This window comes from Octodon degus, unplaced genomic scaffold (genome assembly GCF_000260255.1).
Source record: "Octodon degus isolate 3935 unplaced genomic scaffold, OctDeg1.0 scaffold00065, whole genome shotgun sequence".
NCBI lineage: Eukaryota > Metazoa > Chordata > Mammalia > Rodentia > Octodontidae > Octodon > Octodon degus.
This window is the reverse complement of record NW_004524641.1, coordinates 12214118-12230090: the sequence shown is the minus strand read 5'-3', so window position 1 is coordinate 12230090 and position 15973 is coordinate 12214118. Positions and strand designations below refer to the sequence as shown.

Sequence of the window (15973 nt, the reverse complement as noted above, 5' to 3'; positions counted from 1 at the left end):
TGACCCTCTCGTCCTAAGCACTGCTGTCCCAGAAATGGGCAAACCACTGGCACACCGGAAAGCAGCCCACCGCACAGAGCTCTGCTTGGGGAGAAGAGCTCAGAGATCTTGCCCCCCCCCGGGGGGGAGGGGGGTTAAAACCATCAAGAAGGTTTTAATATCTGTTTAAAACAATTCTGAAGCATCAGTAAACACACCTGCTGTACAACCCGTGCCCGGGAGTTACCAGTCAGGCACTTTTACCCAGTGTGAGGAGCATCCATCTCCGCACATTTCCTTGCCAATTTTATTTAGCAGGCAGACAACTTAGATTCACAGCACCTTTCTCTGTAACTTAAAAATGGGGAAAAAGGGAGAGCTGCTCTTTCTCAATCTATGACTAATAATAATTTTTTAATTATAAATACTTAATATCATTCAAAAAACCAAACTGAAGCCAATAGTTCCATTTTGCTAAGTTTCATGCCACAATGAATTCCATAAATAAATACACTCACACATACCAATTAAAAGTTTAAAATGGAGAACAGAAGTCAAGTAATCATGAACATGATTTAGCTAACAAGAGGGAAACTACAAAAGGGACCAGGGTTCTTTGATGAAGAAAAAAATCGTATTTCACAGGTAGTCAAATTATCATGAACAACAAATGTTTTCAATTTTATCATTTTGAACTATCTTTATCAGTGGAACGCTCCTCCTCTACAAAACCTAGAACAAAGCTATTCAAGGATGCTCTACCTCTCCGGTATGTAAACGTCATTATATCCCTCTTCTAACCTTTCACAAAGCTGAAGTGAGAAAATGGATCACCTGAATTTCACATTGTTTGCAAAGCCAAACATGCAACAGCAGACTAAGACGACCAAAAGGCAAGGGCAGAGCTCTGAGGGACCACTGATCCGACATCCTCTAGGTAACACACCTCAGGAAACACTTCTTGTCTAATGGGGGGTGGGGGGCGGCAGCGCCTATGTAGCTGGAGGGTGGGGACGGAGGGGACGGGGCCGGGACAAGTGGCCGGCGCTTACCTTCTTGGCTCTTTGGGCTATGTCTGGTGTTCTCGTGAGCAGCTTCTCGATCAGGTACTCTCTGTTCTGTAAAACACATGATCCCAACCGTTTAACACCAAATAGGACACACATAAATTCATACTGATTTCAAAATAGCAGATTTACTTGGGTTTTTAAGCATGTTACCTTGGCTTTCTGGAAGAATTTGCATTTTAAAAGTTCTGCTGCTGTGGGCCTGAAAGATCAATAATAAATTAGAGTTGAAACAATGACGACTTAACAAAAACACTGCCTTGATGATATAACTTAACTTGAGTCTTTCTGAAGGACCAATTTTAGGCTAGTGAAACCAGAAAGTAAATTAATCATGAGCTGGCACCACATCGAACAGGGCCAATTTTCCAGTTCTTTCTAAATGCCTTTACTGCAAAACACATAAACTCTTCTAAGTTAAATGCTTGGAGCATGATCAATTTTCCATCATTCATTCTTACAATTTAGAGTGAAATTCAGTGTTTCTACAGGGTGGCGGACTGACAAGTTCACGAGCTGACTTCCCCTATTTATTAATAAACACCCAAGCTGCAAGGGGTCCCCTGTACTCCATGATTGCTCAGGGGCAGCAGCTGCACGAGGGGCTACCGGCTGTGTCTGCACTCCATCTGCCCTGGCCTGGGCCTATCTCAACTCTATGCAGCCGACCGCTTCTCAGGAGGTGTCATGTGATTAATACAAATTCACTCACAAGCAGTACTAGTCCGGTCTGAGCGCCTCCTCACAGAGCCGCCCCTCACAGAGCCATGTCACTCTTCTCTAGCACACGCTTCTGTAAACTAAAAGGCCTGAAGGTTTAGTCAGGTTTCTGAGTGCTCACATGTGCTCAAGACGCTTCTGACTTGGGAGCAGTTCAGATTTTGGATTTTCACGTTAGGGACGTAGTGAAGGCCTCAAGAAGGCCAAAATCCCAAAAACACTCAAATGTGAAAGTTCTCATCAGCACTTTGGATGTGAAGTACTCAGGCTGTGCCGCCCAGCAAGCGCAGCGCCTCCCCTGCAGCATCTTGCAGGCTGCCTTTCCCCTGCCAGTAGCGCTGTTTAATAGCTTGGTCCCCAGGCCCCAAGGCTCTTCTCTGTGAAGCCATGTTTTCCCCACTGCAATTAGCAAGTGTTCTGCTGGGTAATACTTGGCACTGTACAGACACCAGGTTCCTGAAAATCTTCCCCTAATGACTTTAAATAATTATTTTATGGAAGGTAGAAAAATAGAGATTTTCTACTTCGAACATTTTATGCTTAACGGGCCTTCTCCATAAAGAATATTTTCTTTTACCAATAGCTTCCTCTGAAAAGTCAGCCATATGGAGCAGGGATAGGGCTCAGTGGTGGAGCGCTAGCACGGCATGCACAAAGCAAACCTCCAGCACCAAGCACATGTGTGCCACACACGCGCGCACATGCACACACACCCCAGGTGGAAAAAAATCAAATAAATCTAGAGTACAGCAGAGTTAGACAACAGGCCTGGCAGCTCCCTAAGGGGGCAGGGGAAGCACGAGGGTGCTGTGCAAGGCGGCAACATCAAGAAACCCAAAGCCCTGGACCGCATGCCAGGCTTGGAGAGGAGGAGGCCCCAAAAGTTATCTGGAAATGACTGGAACTGTGTAACGGCTGACAGTCCTGGAAAACTGCCACCACTGTCTTCTTTGGTATGGTTTATTTGGAAGTGTGTCCTCGTTTGTAGGAAATGCAAGCTGAAACACCAAGTCTGTTATTTACTTTCAAACAGTTTAATAAAACGTAAATGAAAAACGTTGAAAATGTTAATAATCTTTGGATCTAGATCGATAGAGAAGCACTGTAATAGTTTTCCACATTTCCTATATGTTTTAAATTTTTCATAATCAGGAAAGAGGGGAGCGTGAGCTTCACAAAGCGCCATCAGGTCATCCCTCAGGCCCTGACAGCCAACAGGACGAGCAGCACCGCACCACACTGGGGCGAGGAGCGCACCTACACGGGGAGTCCCCAGACTCGAAATGATCAGAAACCACCGCTTTGGAGCCAGGAAGCGCCACTAAAATGTCCCCAGGGGCTAAACCCAAGCTTAAGAAAGAATTAAGAGAGCAGATTAAGTACAAGCTGCCTCAGTCCACAGGAGACACATACTGTATCTGTGGGCAAAGGCAATTTCTATCTAGATTATTTTTTCTGCAGATTTCAAGGGAACACCATCCATCAGTGCCTAACCAAGAACCAAACCGTCCATCTATGGTAAACAGCTGCTGACTGCCGACTGTTTTAAGTAAATAAAGGCCTAACAGCAGGTGCACCACGGTCCTTAGCAAACTCATTAAAGTCACGCATTTGTACCTTCTTTTAAAAGCACAGAATTGAAAAATAGAAAAAAAAAGATCTAAATATTGAACATGGGGGGGCCGGATATGATTTACCTTTGGTTACTTTAAGGTATGGTATTCATGATTATCTACAATGTACTGGGACTCACTCCATTTACTCCATATTCAACCTTGCATTCTCTCAGTAAGTATTCGCTGAGCACCTGCTATTTGTCAGGCTTTATGTTGAGAGAAAAGAAAAGAAAGAGGGGAGGGGAAGTGAGGGGAGGGGAGGGGAGGGGAAGGGAGGGGAGAGGAGGGGAGGGGAAGGGAGGGGATGGGAGGGGAAGGATGGGAGCGGAGAGAGGAGAGACCCTAACACTTTCTTAGGCATCTGCAGTGATCTCAGGGGGCCTAACATAAGCCCCACCTACTAGGCCCTGCCCTCCCTCCCGCCCATATACCCTCTCCTTCAGCCATCATGCTCTTGCCACCGTTTGCTCTTTGGTGACACGCACACATTGCTTTTCTCGCCCCAAGATGCCTCCCCACCACAAGCACACCTCCCTTGTTGGTCCAGACACAACTTTGGTGGCATCACCTTCAGAGGCCCCCTCACAGCTCATACCAGCAAAAGCCATCCCTCCCCACGCGCATTCACACACTCACTCTCTGCCCACACTCCCTTCTGTATTTATCTGTCCCCTGGTTTCCCTGCCTCCACCCTCCTGGTTCTAGGCCCTACCAAGGCAGGGACCACACAGGATTCGTTGCTAAACTCCCTGTGTACAAAACTGCTATTGCTCAATTTCATGCTAGGATCACTTAGGTGGTGCTGGCTCTCACTGGGACCAAAACCCCTGCAGCATCAGAGTCTAATTCCCATGTAATGGGAAACAGGAGAAGGATGTAACAGAAATCAGACTGGTGTCACCAGAAAAAGTAGGGAGACAGTGGAAGTGCCGAGGTGGAGAGTCAGAGGGCTCCGCTCTTTCCTCTGCCTCAGCCCCACCTTCTGCACAGCAAGAGTCAAGTGCAGGACTAGAGTAGACAGAAGGCTGGGAAATGCCAGCCATACCTGGAGACATGGGGCTGGGTAAATCTTTCAGCAAGGTCATTTCTATGGTAACCAAAAAGTTGAAAGGGAACAGCATGCTGCAGAGAAAACCCCTTTCTCTGTACTCTACTCCACCCACAGCATTTAGCAGCAATACAGAAATATGACAACGTCAGAAGCCAGAAGTGGCTTACTGGGGCCAGGGAGATGGCTCAGTGAAATAAGCACTTCCCTGGTAAGTGCAAGGGCCTGAGTTCAATCCCCAGTTCCGCAAAAAAAAAAAAAAAAAAAAAGTGGCTTATAGAAACTATGTTCATTGTCTTTTAACAGGCTTAAACGTTAAGCGACAGGTCATTCCAACTGTATAGAGACTAAACAGCAGGTCAGTGATTGCTCTTCAGGTTCCAGCTAGCTGAAATGGTTATCATTTTGGGGTAAAATCCCACATAAGTCAAAGTAGCTCCACAGGAGAGTATGGAGGAAAGGAACTTGGAGAAAGAAGGAAAATAACTGGGAGAAATGAGGGAAGAAACTGAGGGTGGGTCTGAGGCAGGCAGAAGCACGTGCTGCCCACCTGGACATGGGGGACTCTGCTTTTAGCATTTGTCTGTTTACTTTTTTTTGCTTTTTGTTTTGGCTTTTGTTTTGTTTTGTTTTTTTAGTTTAATGCCATAGTAACCAATAAATGGCTGTTGTGGAGCCACCAGTGCTGCCTGCCCTTTAGCAAAGTACAGTAAGAGAAAGAATTCTGATGACCAGCCACACTGTGGCTGCTAACAACCACCAAGCAGTGCGTTGTGATATAAGGACAGACGCTCTCTTACCAGAAATGTTTTAAAATACTACCAGCAAATAGAACAGCGGTCAGGCTTGGGGCGATGATTCAGCTTTAAGACCTTGAAAACAATGCAGCAGTCTGCAAATACCAACATTCTCAGAAGAAAATCTCTTGAAGGATTCAGTTAATACATACGGATGAACTAAAGTCCACTGAGATTTAAAGTAATTCTCAAAGGATTCGGAACAAGTATGATATAGTTTAAGTAGTTCCAACACCTTACACTAATAAGTTCTCACAACTTACTGACCTCAGGCAGAGCTGCTTTTCTCGCTCTACCCTTCTCTAAGAAATATCCAGGTCTAAGGGCTGGCAAGATAGCTCAGTGGACTAAGCACCTGCTTAGACAAGTGCAAGGCCCAGGGTTTGATCCCTGGCACCACATGCAGTGCCAGCACTGAGCTGGCCACCACACTGGGCCTGGCGGCACCCACCTGTAATCCCAGTGCTGGGGAGGCTGTGTGAGGAAGACCACCATGAACCTGAGCTGTGTAGTGAGATAACTGCACGAAATCCATACCCAGGTCTTAGTCATTTCTAGTGGATCAATCTGCGTAATACCCACCCTTATACTGCTAAAAGAAAATGTTGAGTCTTTGTAAAACATGTAATCCACAAGATCAAGCCTCACTGTTTAAAGAAACAGCAGATGTTCCACAGGGCACATAAACTCTCGGTCCATCTTAATGCAAAGCACAGCCCTCCAGGAAACAAAAGGCTCCAACACGTCAGTTCTCTTCTTATAAGAAAACTCTCATGATTGCTCATATTTGACAAAAGACACATCCCTTCACTGCAAGCCTGAGAGCTCCTGCGCAGGAGCGACTCTGTCCTGGTCACTGTTCCCCTGTGATATTTTTTATTCACTGCTCAAAGTGTTCTTAGCAATCGCAGGGCTTATGACCCTTTCAGATCATAAGTTGATGATCCACATGCAGACAACTAAAATAAATAAAAATGATCAAGAGTTTTCCCAACTGACTTGATTCCAGTTTCTATTTCTGAAACACTTTGCAGAGGGGCCCAAATAACCCCGAACTGTAAATTCCTGACCGTTTCCAGGTGTTCAAGAAACAGTACTGACTATGTAAGACAAGAGACACTGCGCACAGCAAGAGGACTGGCTCTGGTCCTTCTAACATACTTACAACCTCATGAGAAATTTGGGCACGTATGTCAACAAATGTACACAGTGTAATAAGTGTTATAAAACCCATCTCACTTATAATTGCTGCATAAAATTACTACCCCTCCACTTGGTCGGAGGGAAGGACAAATGCAAGCTGACAGGCTCAGCTTCCTGGGCGCACAAGGACGCAGGGACCGTGGTGCCTTCTCTAAGCGCACAGTCGCACTCCATCCCCCGGGCTACCCTAGGACAGTACTACAAGACCCACTGCCCAGCCAGACGAGGAAACCCAGCCTGCCCATGGATGAGGACAGAGATGGGAGTCTCACCCTAACGCGTCTAACAGAAGAGGCAGCGCTTGAACTAAGTACAGAAAAATAACGAAAGGGAGCCAAAAGAGAAGAAGCTTTAAACTGCATGAGCCAAGAGGACTACAAATATTTCAGAATTGTGTCATACAATAAAATGCTTACTTATCAACTCAGTAATGTAGGCATATTTTAAAATGATATCCTATGTAAAGTAAGATTCAACAATATTACTTTTTTCCATTCTCATATGCCATGAATCATTTTCATGTGCTTGCTTTTTTCCTTCAAGCTCCTTCAGAGCTGCAGCTTTTCATTAAAAGAGAGAGCCCCCAGGAAGGTGACATGCACTCCCCACCCACAGCTGCTACAGAAAAGAGCTATGCAACTGTAGGGCACGTTAGGTTAGAGAAAAAAAGACCTAAGAAGGCCTTAAACAACGCTTTGTACACTGATTATACTGTTAAAAGAGTACAGTGAGGAAAAGATTTCATAAGAATTCAAATTCATGATATGCGGCTCCTTTCTAAAGGAATTTTTATTTATTAATAGTATTTTGGTGACATTGCAGGGAACCTGATATTTGAGCTCATGTAATTAATAAGACATGGAAAGACTTTCAAGATTATTAAAAAAATATAAATGGTAACTATACTGTATGTCAGTCTAATTTATTTTTACCAGCTTACAGACCTCCTAGAGAACTAAACTGTTCAGTCATTAAGTACACTATCCAAAACTCCTTTCCTAACAAGCTGGACCTGCGTGACATTACACAGCACAGCCACTAGGTGGGATCTTCACCAGTTCAATGTCTCAAAGATCATGTGTAACACCCCAGAGCTGGAGAGATGGGCACTGCACACGCTTGGCTCACGGGGTGATGGGTGAGAAAGCCATCTTCTTGGCGGCGTCAAAATTTTACTTTTGACACTGACACCAAGTACAAGGACAAGGCAGGGAGATGCTAAAGAACAAAATTAGAACCTAAGGTAAAGTGAACAATTTACCTCCACAAACAATCTAGTAACAGGAGAGGAAAACCAAGCCTTAGAAAACAAATATAATGGGCAACTGAAATGTTTAAGTATTATTTGCTTAGGTCTCTAAGTATTATTTGTAATAAATAACTTCAAGATGCTTCACAGCAAAAATTCATGAAAGCTGTAATATTTAATCTAGAGAAGGGTAGCCTCAGCCAAACAATACTGTATAAAGTTAAAAGGTGTAAATTTTATCTTTAATTCTTTGAGCTTCCTAAAGAATTTAAGATAAAAATAAAGGAATCACTTCCAACCAGCAAGACTGTCCCTGAAAAAGGTGGTACTATGTTCTAAAATGTAAGTATAAAATGGGACTCTGGGGGTGTCAGAGAAATAGCTCAGAGGCATAAGCACCTACCTGGCAAGCACAAGCACCCAGGAGCAACCCCCAGCCCCACATGCCCAGGTGTGCTATCTTGGAACCTGACATGGTGGTACACGCCTGTAATCCCAGCACACAAGAGGTTGAGCTAGGAGGATCTCTCCAAGTTCAAGGCCAGTCTGGGGGCTACAAAAAGTAAGCAAGCACAAGGCCAGCCCAAACTGCATAGGGAGACCCTGTCTCCAAAAAAAAGGAAGGAGTGGGACCCTATGAAGACCTAGAATGGACAGAGGATGACACCACACAGGACAAAAAGTTCCTACAAAGCGATCTTACTCAAGCCTGGCCTGGGTGTAGTTCACATCACTAACATTCTCCCTTAAGCTCTAAAAGGCTCCTTGATCTACCTGGAGTATTTCAAAGTCATGGAATTTAAGAAAAAAGAAGCAAATTCAGGAAACAGACACAAAGTGTGGGCAATAACCCACAAATAAATAGGAAACACTAAAGTTAAATTAAAGTCATTTGCTTCTGTTTATATGATTAATCTTTCCAGGTAAAAAAAAAAAAAAAAAAACCCTCCTTAATCTTCTTACAGATAACCTTTTCAACACCGCCAACAACCTGTTCTGCAACTAAAAGGAAGCTCATGCAAAATTCAACAGCTCTGCCTGGCTCCCACTGCAGCCAGCCGGATATTCAAATCCTGAGAGGTCATTCAACCTACACAGGGCAGAATATTAGCTCAGCTTCTGAATGCAGCACTGCCAATTTCTTCTGATTTCTGCCTAACTTCACTGCCTTTGATTACAGAGCCCACACCGACTAAACACAAGGAATCTTATCAACAAAAGTTTTCCTCTGGTTCCCCGGGCCCTCTACCCACGTCTCTCCCCTCTGGCTCTGTGCTGTTTTCCACTAACAGAACTGGAATCTGGGGCCCAGCACAGGGTGCCCAAGAGGCCAAGGGGCTGTGTGCACCTTCCCAGTGTCCTCAGGCAGCCTCTCCCCAGCCACAAACAAAGCTTTCTCAGAACTCAAACCAGGTCATTAACTCCTGCACCAAATCCGACATACCTCTTGGAAGGGTCTTTCTGAAGACACAGTGAAAGTAATTTCCTAAAAGACTTGCCGTACTTCTTCATCATTTCTTTATCCTCCACTCCCGTCTCTAAAGTAGGTGGGTCATTTTGCAAAGTCAACATTAACACCTGCCGCAGAAATAAAGGAAGACAAAATCTTGGCTTAGTAACTGCTACAATAGAATTTTTAATTTTTTACAAAAGCTCCAAGGCTTTTCCTTGATTATGTACAAACATGCTTTCCCATTAGTTTTAACTTCATAGACAATGTATATTGAAAACACCTTTGCAAATCTGTTCATTTACACTTTAACTTCTTGGTCATTTCATTGACAACTTATTTGCTCTGTGCATTAAGAATGATCTCCCCTGGGCCGGCCAGATAGCTCAGTGGACTAAAGCGCCTGCTTAGGCAGACTCAGGGACTGGGGTTCGATCCCTGTTGTGTCATGCCAGCCCCGCCCCCGGGGCACACTGAGATGGCAATAGAGACTGGGCATGGTGGTGTACGTCTGTAATCCCAGCGCTTGGGAGGCTGAAAACAGGAGGATCACTATGAGTCCAATCTGTGTAGTGAGACCCTGTAGATTCTATACTAAATACATTTAAAAAAAAAAAAAAAAAAATGATTTTCCCAAACCGAAACAACTTTCTGGGAACCAGCACTCACTGAGCCTCAAGGAGCACACAACTCCAGCACTAGCTGGTTGGGAAAGAGGTGGTGGAGGACAGAGAAAGAGATGTTGGGGGCCTGGCCCTAGCTCAGGCCTTTAAGTGGCTGCTTCCACAAAGCTGTCAGCCTCAGGTTGCTGGAGTTCGGAAGAGATGCTCATGTGTGCAGCCCATTCGTAAGTAAGGAACTTCTTGTACTCGGGCTCTGTAACATATTAACAGCCCTAAAAATAAAGTCACAACATCCCAGGAGGTAACGTGATTTCCTTTTAAAAAGAAAACAGAGGGGAAAAAATGTAGAGAACGGCTTAAAAGGCTTGGGAAAGCTGAAACAAGAAGATACTGAAAGATTACCAAAATATAACCGAGTTACAAAAACCTACAATCAGATCAACAAGCCATGCTGCCTGGAGGGGACAAATCAAAATAAAATGGAATTTCAAATCACAAAGGTAAAGTTCCCACTCTTTCACATTAACACCAAAACTATGTGCTTTCAAAAAATGTAGAATGTGGAATCAACTATTGACCTACAAAATGAATAAGCCTCATTACTGCATAGATCAGCTTTCGTTTATGCAAATGCCATACGTGTAAGGACTCTTTTCAGACACTCTCAGATGTGTGAACAGACCGAGGAGAGAAGTGAGGCTGCTGCTTGCAGAGGCTAATCCCCAAAAAGCAAGTGGGGAGCCGCTGACTCTGAAGACACGCCCCAAAGGACTCCGGGCTGCCACAGGCCAGGTTTATGTAGGAAACAGCAAGAAGTAGAAAAAAAAAAAAAAACAAGAAGAAAAGCTGGACGGAAGAAAAAGTCCTCAGTTACTTCACAACTTTTTCTCCAAAAGATGATTTCTGCTTTTAAACACATCAACTTTTAAATTCTCTAAGAAAATTAGCTATGCTTAAAAAGACACAGACACATATACACCAAGATCTTAACTGAGGCATTAATAAATACATATAAAAATACAGAAAAAGCAATGAATCTGCCTGCAGATGCAGTTTAGTGGAAGAGCATATGCTTAGCATGTGGCTGGCACTGGGTTCAATCCTCAGCACAAGAGGAGGAAAGAAAAGGCAGAAGTGAGTGAGGGAGGGAATGAAGGAGAGGAGGGAAGAAGGAAGGAAAAGAAAAAGGTAAAGGAAGGGAAGATGGAGGAAGGGAGGGAAAGAAGAAGGAATGAACTCCACTAAGACCATAACAGAGATTGGTGGTGGTTGACAAAATCATGGACGATTAGTTTTCTCCTTTATTCCTATTTGTACTTCCAAACTTTCTCTAATAAGAAAATATTATTTTGGGGGGAGTTATAGTTTGTGTCAAGTTGTCCCCCCCCCCAAAGCCTTATGCAGTCACTGGGGCAGCTTCCAGAGTTTGTGATTAATTCTTAATCCAATGCTGCGATTGTGGGTGTGGGCGCTAGCCCTGCCTGCCCTGGGGTGCGTGATCTGTATTACAATGTACGGAGGGGAGAGGCTAGTTCGAAGCTGCAGCTGCTGCCCCTCTCTTGCTGCTCTTTGCAGTGTTCCAATGCCATCATCGGCTGCTCTGTCATGTGCCACTGTGCCTTACAGCCTGCCAAGTATGAATCGAAACCTCCAGCAACTGTGAGCTAAATAAAGCCTCTCTTTCTTTAGTTTTGGGTGTTGGGTATTTTGTCCCACCAACAAGTGAAAAGTAACTGAGATGGGGGCCTGGGGATACTGGGGATCAGAGCCAGAGTCCAGGGCTTGCTAAGTATGCACTCTACCATGGAGCGACCTCCCCAGCCTATTAGTTTTTTAATCAATAACACTATTTGCCTTTTTTAAACTCAGTTTTAATTCATATGGTTTTTAATCCAATAAACATTAATGAAACAATATAATTAAAAAATACTTTCAGAATTTCTACTGAACTATTTTAGCCTCAAAATAAAATCCAGTTGGAGACATTAGCTCTGCTACTATCATCTCAGAACTAAGAAAAAGAATGAGGTAGGCACTGGGATGGTTGAAAAGAGAAAAGAAAGAAGGAAAAAAATTATAAACACACACACAACATAGTTAACTGTACTACTAATTTCTATTGATCCATTGAAAGGAACAGTTAATATCTTATTGATCAATTCTGAATGCCTGATTTTGGTAATCTGAGCAACTACTTTGAAGGTAACAATATGCAATATAATAACCATTGTTAATTTTCCTATCATCTTGCTTTGAAATTCTGTATCATTTTTACTGAGGTTTTTTATTTTATTCTCTTTAAATTTAAAGAAAAAAAATAGTACCCAAAGTATATGTTCTCTTGTGCTTGCTTCGGCAGCACATATACTAAAATTGGAACGATACCGAGGAGATTAGCATGGCCCCTGCGCAAAGTATATGTTCTCTGAGCCCCCAACATAGAACACTAACAACAGAAAGATCTGGGAAATCCCTCTGCAAAAATAACATCACTGTAACCTATTCTTCCATTTCCTCTGGGGCCCTAGGACTGCTCTGACCTCAAAAAAGCAATGACCAACATTGGTCACAGCTATCGACTTTCATCAACCAATCTAATCGCACTCTTCCTCAACTCTGCGCCAAGTATGAAATCCAGCTTCAAAGCTGGAAACTATACTTTGGTCCCTTCTGTCCACTGATAAAATCAGGTATTCGACTTGGCTGCAGCCCCCCATTAATTCTTGGGGTTCTGAGGAAAATGAGTGTGGTCAAGAGAATTAGAGAACACATGCCATCCAATCACATTTCAAACCGCCACATTATTTGCAACAGTAATTACTTTCATAGGAGGATATTTGTGATAAGGTGCTGCTCCCGTCGCTAGTTCAATGGCAGTTATTCCAAAGCTCCACATGTCTGCCTTGAAGTCATAGCCTCTCACCTAAGATAGAAAAAAAAAGCAGAAAAATCAAAATAATGCAGCAGGCAAAACAGCACAAAATCTATATTTGGCCAGAAATCCGGAGGTGTCTGCCCAAATTTCAGTTAGTTTACTAAGAGATAGCAATTGAAAATTTAAGTTCCATGATGCATTCTTCTATAATGACTGTTCTGAATGAAATATTAGCATAGCTAATGATACATATTACTGTATTATACTGATCAAGGGAACGTTGTTTTACCTGTTCCATGACTTCAGGGGCCATCCAACACGGGGTGCCAACAAATGTTTTTCTTACTTTATTCCGCGTAACATCACCCCCTGTTGCTAAGAATGCACTTACCCCAAAATCTGAAAGGGGGAAAAAAAATTAACCTTATTTTAGGTAAGACATTACCACTTTTACCGCTTATACAGTTCTACGTGTGTGTGTGTGTATGTGTGTGTGTGTGTACACATGCGTGTGCCAGGAGTCAAACTTGGGACCTTGCGCTTGCCAGGCAGGCACTGTACCGCTGAGCTATCTCCCAGCCCCTTACTTCTTGCTCAGCACAGCCCCTCCTCCAGATCTAACATGTTATACATTTCGATCTAGCTTTTTTTCTTCCACTCAGCCTAAGCATACTCTGTGGAGACAGTTTCTCCCTCACTCTTCGCTTTTACTTTTTCCAATAAGCTCTGCCACTGCTTTTTATTCATTTCACTCAATTAAAAAAAAAGAAAGAACTAGACATTGTGACGAATTGCTGCGAAATGTCCGTGGAGCTGCCGGGCATGCACCAGGGTGCTCCTGCTGTCTGCCCTGCCCAGCGCTACAGGGCGCACAGGTGACAGCCCTCAGTCCACAGTCCAAGTGTTCAGCACACCAAATTCTCTTTTCTACTGGAACAGTAGCGAGACTCATCACTAATCAAGGGTCATAACACACTAATGAAAATAAAAACACATTTTAAATTAATATAAAAATCCTGTCTTTTAGCCAAGACTCATTTCAGCAAATGACTTATAAAAAATACCACTAAAGAAAGTAAAGTTAGAATGTGATATATTTTCTTTTATTTTTATTATTATTATTATTATTATTATTATATTATTTTCTAGCCTCTATAATTCCAAAATGTTTGGCCAATTTTTTTTGTTGTCGTTTTTATGTTTGGCGGAACCAGGGATTGAACTCAGGCCCTTGCGCTTGTGAGGGAAGTTCTTATTCTACTGAGCCATCTCCCTGGCCCCAAAGAATCCTAGGTTTTGGGGGGGTTTTTTGGGTTTTGTTGTTTTTTGTTTTTTGTTTTTTTGCAGAACAGGGGATTGAACTCAGGCCCTTGTGCCAGGCAAGCACTTACTCTACTACGCCATCTCCCCGGCCATGGCCAACATGACTACGTTCATCTTCATGCAGCTATCAACCCAAAGAAAAGGCTCAGTCAGCAAAGACTTTTTTCCTGATGTTTGCTTCATGGATAATTTTCATAAGCACAGCTAGATTGGTCTGTAGAAGACAACACTTCTAAACACCCAGGATTTGTTAGAAGTTCATTGTGTGCAGAGACTTATCAGGCACACTATATATGCTCACAGGCCTGTGTGCATGAATTATCTTTGTGTGTGACTCTAGAGAAACCTGGCATTTCATGTCATGATCTACTTACATTTTTGCATAAAGGCTAAAAGTGGTTATTAAGTTGAAGTGCCAACTATCCTCCGGACTACTATACTTATTGGTACCAGCCAGATTAAGGACTCCAAATTAGGGGCCTGGGATACAGCTCAGTGGCATAAGCACCTGCCTGTCAAGCACAAGGTCCTAAATCTGATGCCTGGTACAGAAAAAAAAAAAAAAAAAAGATTCCAAATCAGTAAACTAGTCAATAGTAGTCTTTAAAGGTCTCAAAATGACACCTGCATGTGGTTCCTGCTCTCATACAATTCTCCTTTGTTGGCTGTCAGAGCGACATCTATGACCAAAGAACAACCTCAAGTACAAATCAAGGTTAAAAGGTATTAACATTTGCTTCAGGCCTTTGGCATTAACTTATGCAACTGTGTGACTTAGTAACACTATAAGTATTTCTCTACATACAAATATGCTGACTTTTAAATTTCACTTACATTTAAATACACAACTCCCAAAAGGATTTCAATTACAAGCAAGAGAAATTAAAATACACAAATGAGTCTATTACAACTGCTATTCTGATGTTAATATTTAGCAAAAGCATATTTTAAAAACTTACTATTTTAATTTAATTCATATATGTGGGCTCAATTCTAAAACTCTTTGAACTCTCATACTATCATCAGAAAAGTACAAACATGAAAAAAATCTCTAGAACCAATCAAATCTCTTGTGGGTGTAAGAAGATGCAATTCATTCTCTTAAAGAAGAGGTAGGTACAGAAGCCATTTGAAAGCTTTTACTAATTGGACTAGAGAAAATATAAGACTTCTAAAAAATTAACTTTAAATGAGTTTATATTTATAAAAAGAAGTTCAATAATGAATTCAACATTCAACTTTTTATAATTTTAAGTGATAAAGTCAAATAAATATATTACCTGTAAATAATTATAAATATGGATAAAAGCGGCTTTAAAACTAAATTATTTTAAATGAAACTGAAGCAACTCTATACTCTGAAAAACTATTCCTAAAAGAAATCATCCATATTAAAATCCATAATTAAGAGCTGGGGAGACGGCTGAGTGGTCTAACCACCTGCCTGGCAAGCACAAGGACCCAGGTTTGATCCCCAGTACCATATGCCATGCCAGCCACTGAAACCAGGCGTGGTGGTATACACCTGTAATCCCAGCACTGGGGCAGCTCAGACAGGAAGATCATTACGAGTCTGAGCTGCATAGCGAGACCCTGTACCAAATAATTTTTTTAATTTATAAAAAATTTAATTCATAGTTAATATTAGATATATTTTTCAATTCTTTGCAGGCATTTTGAAGGCTGGGAAACATAGCTGAGAAAATGTGTAGTAGCAATTCACTTTTGACAATACTCCTTCAATACAACTCTCCTGGTTCGTGTATTTATTCATAGCCGCGGAGACGACAGAGGCCGCGGGATCCTGAACAGACCCAGAGCGCAGGCCCTGTGAGTGAGTGAGACGACCCAGGCCGCGGGATCCTGAACAGACCCGGAGCGCAGGCCCGGCCAGTGAGTGAGTCACCCAGAGTGCAGGCCCGGTGAGTGAGTGAGACTTCCCGGGCCCAGGGATCCTCTTTTGACCCAGGCTGCAGGCCCAGCAGGGAACCCTTCAGCAGAACTCCCTGCAAGGAGGCTAGAG

General features: G+C 42.9%; 1 protein-coding gene and 1 pseudogene across 1 annotated transcript in view; one reads left to right on the top strand and one right to left on the bottom strand.

Annotated features, from left to right (window-relative positions):
• The window catches only part of Stk39 (serine/threonine kinase 39), a 263677-nt gene that overhangs the window by 190620 nt on the left and 57084 nt on the right, over window positions 1-15973 (bottom strand). The window contains exons 6-10 of the mRNA XM_023719212.1: window positions 12917-13026; window positions 12574-12675; window positions 9124-9257; window positions 1200-1248; window positions 1032-1097 (exon numbers count right to left, since the gene is read on the bottom strand). Of these exons, the coding sequence (XP_023574980.1) occupies window positions 1032-1097; window positions 1200-1248; window positions 9124-9257; window positions 12574-12675; window positions 12917-13026 (461 nt within the window). The remainder of the gene's footprint in view (window positions 1-1031; window positions 1098-1199; window positions 1249-9123; window positions 9258-12573; window positions 12676-12916; window positions 13027-15973) is intronic.
• Window positions 12096-12165, top strand: LOC111817659 (annotated as a pseudogene).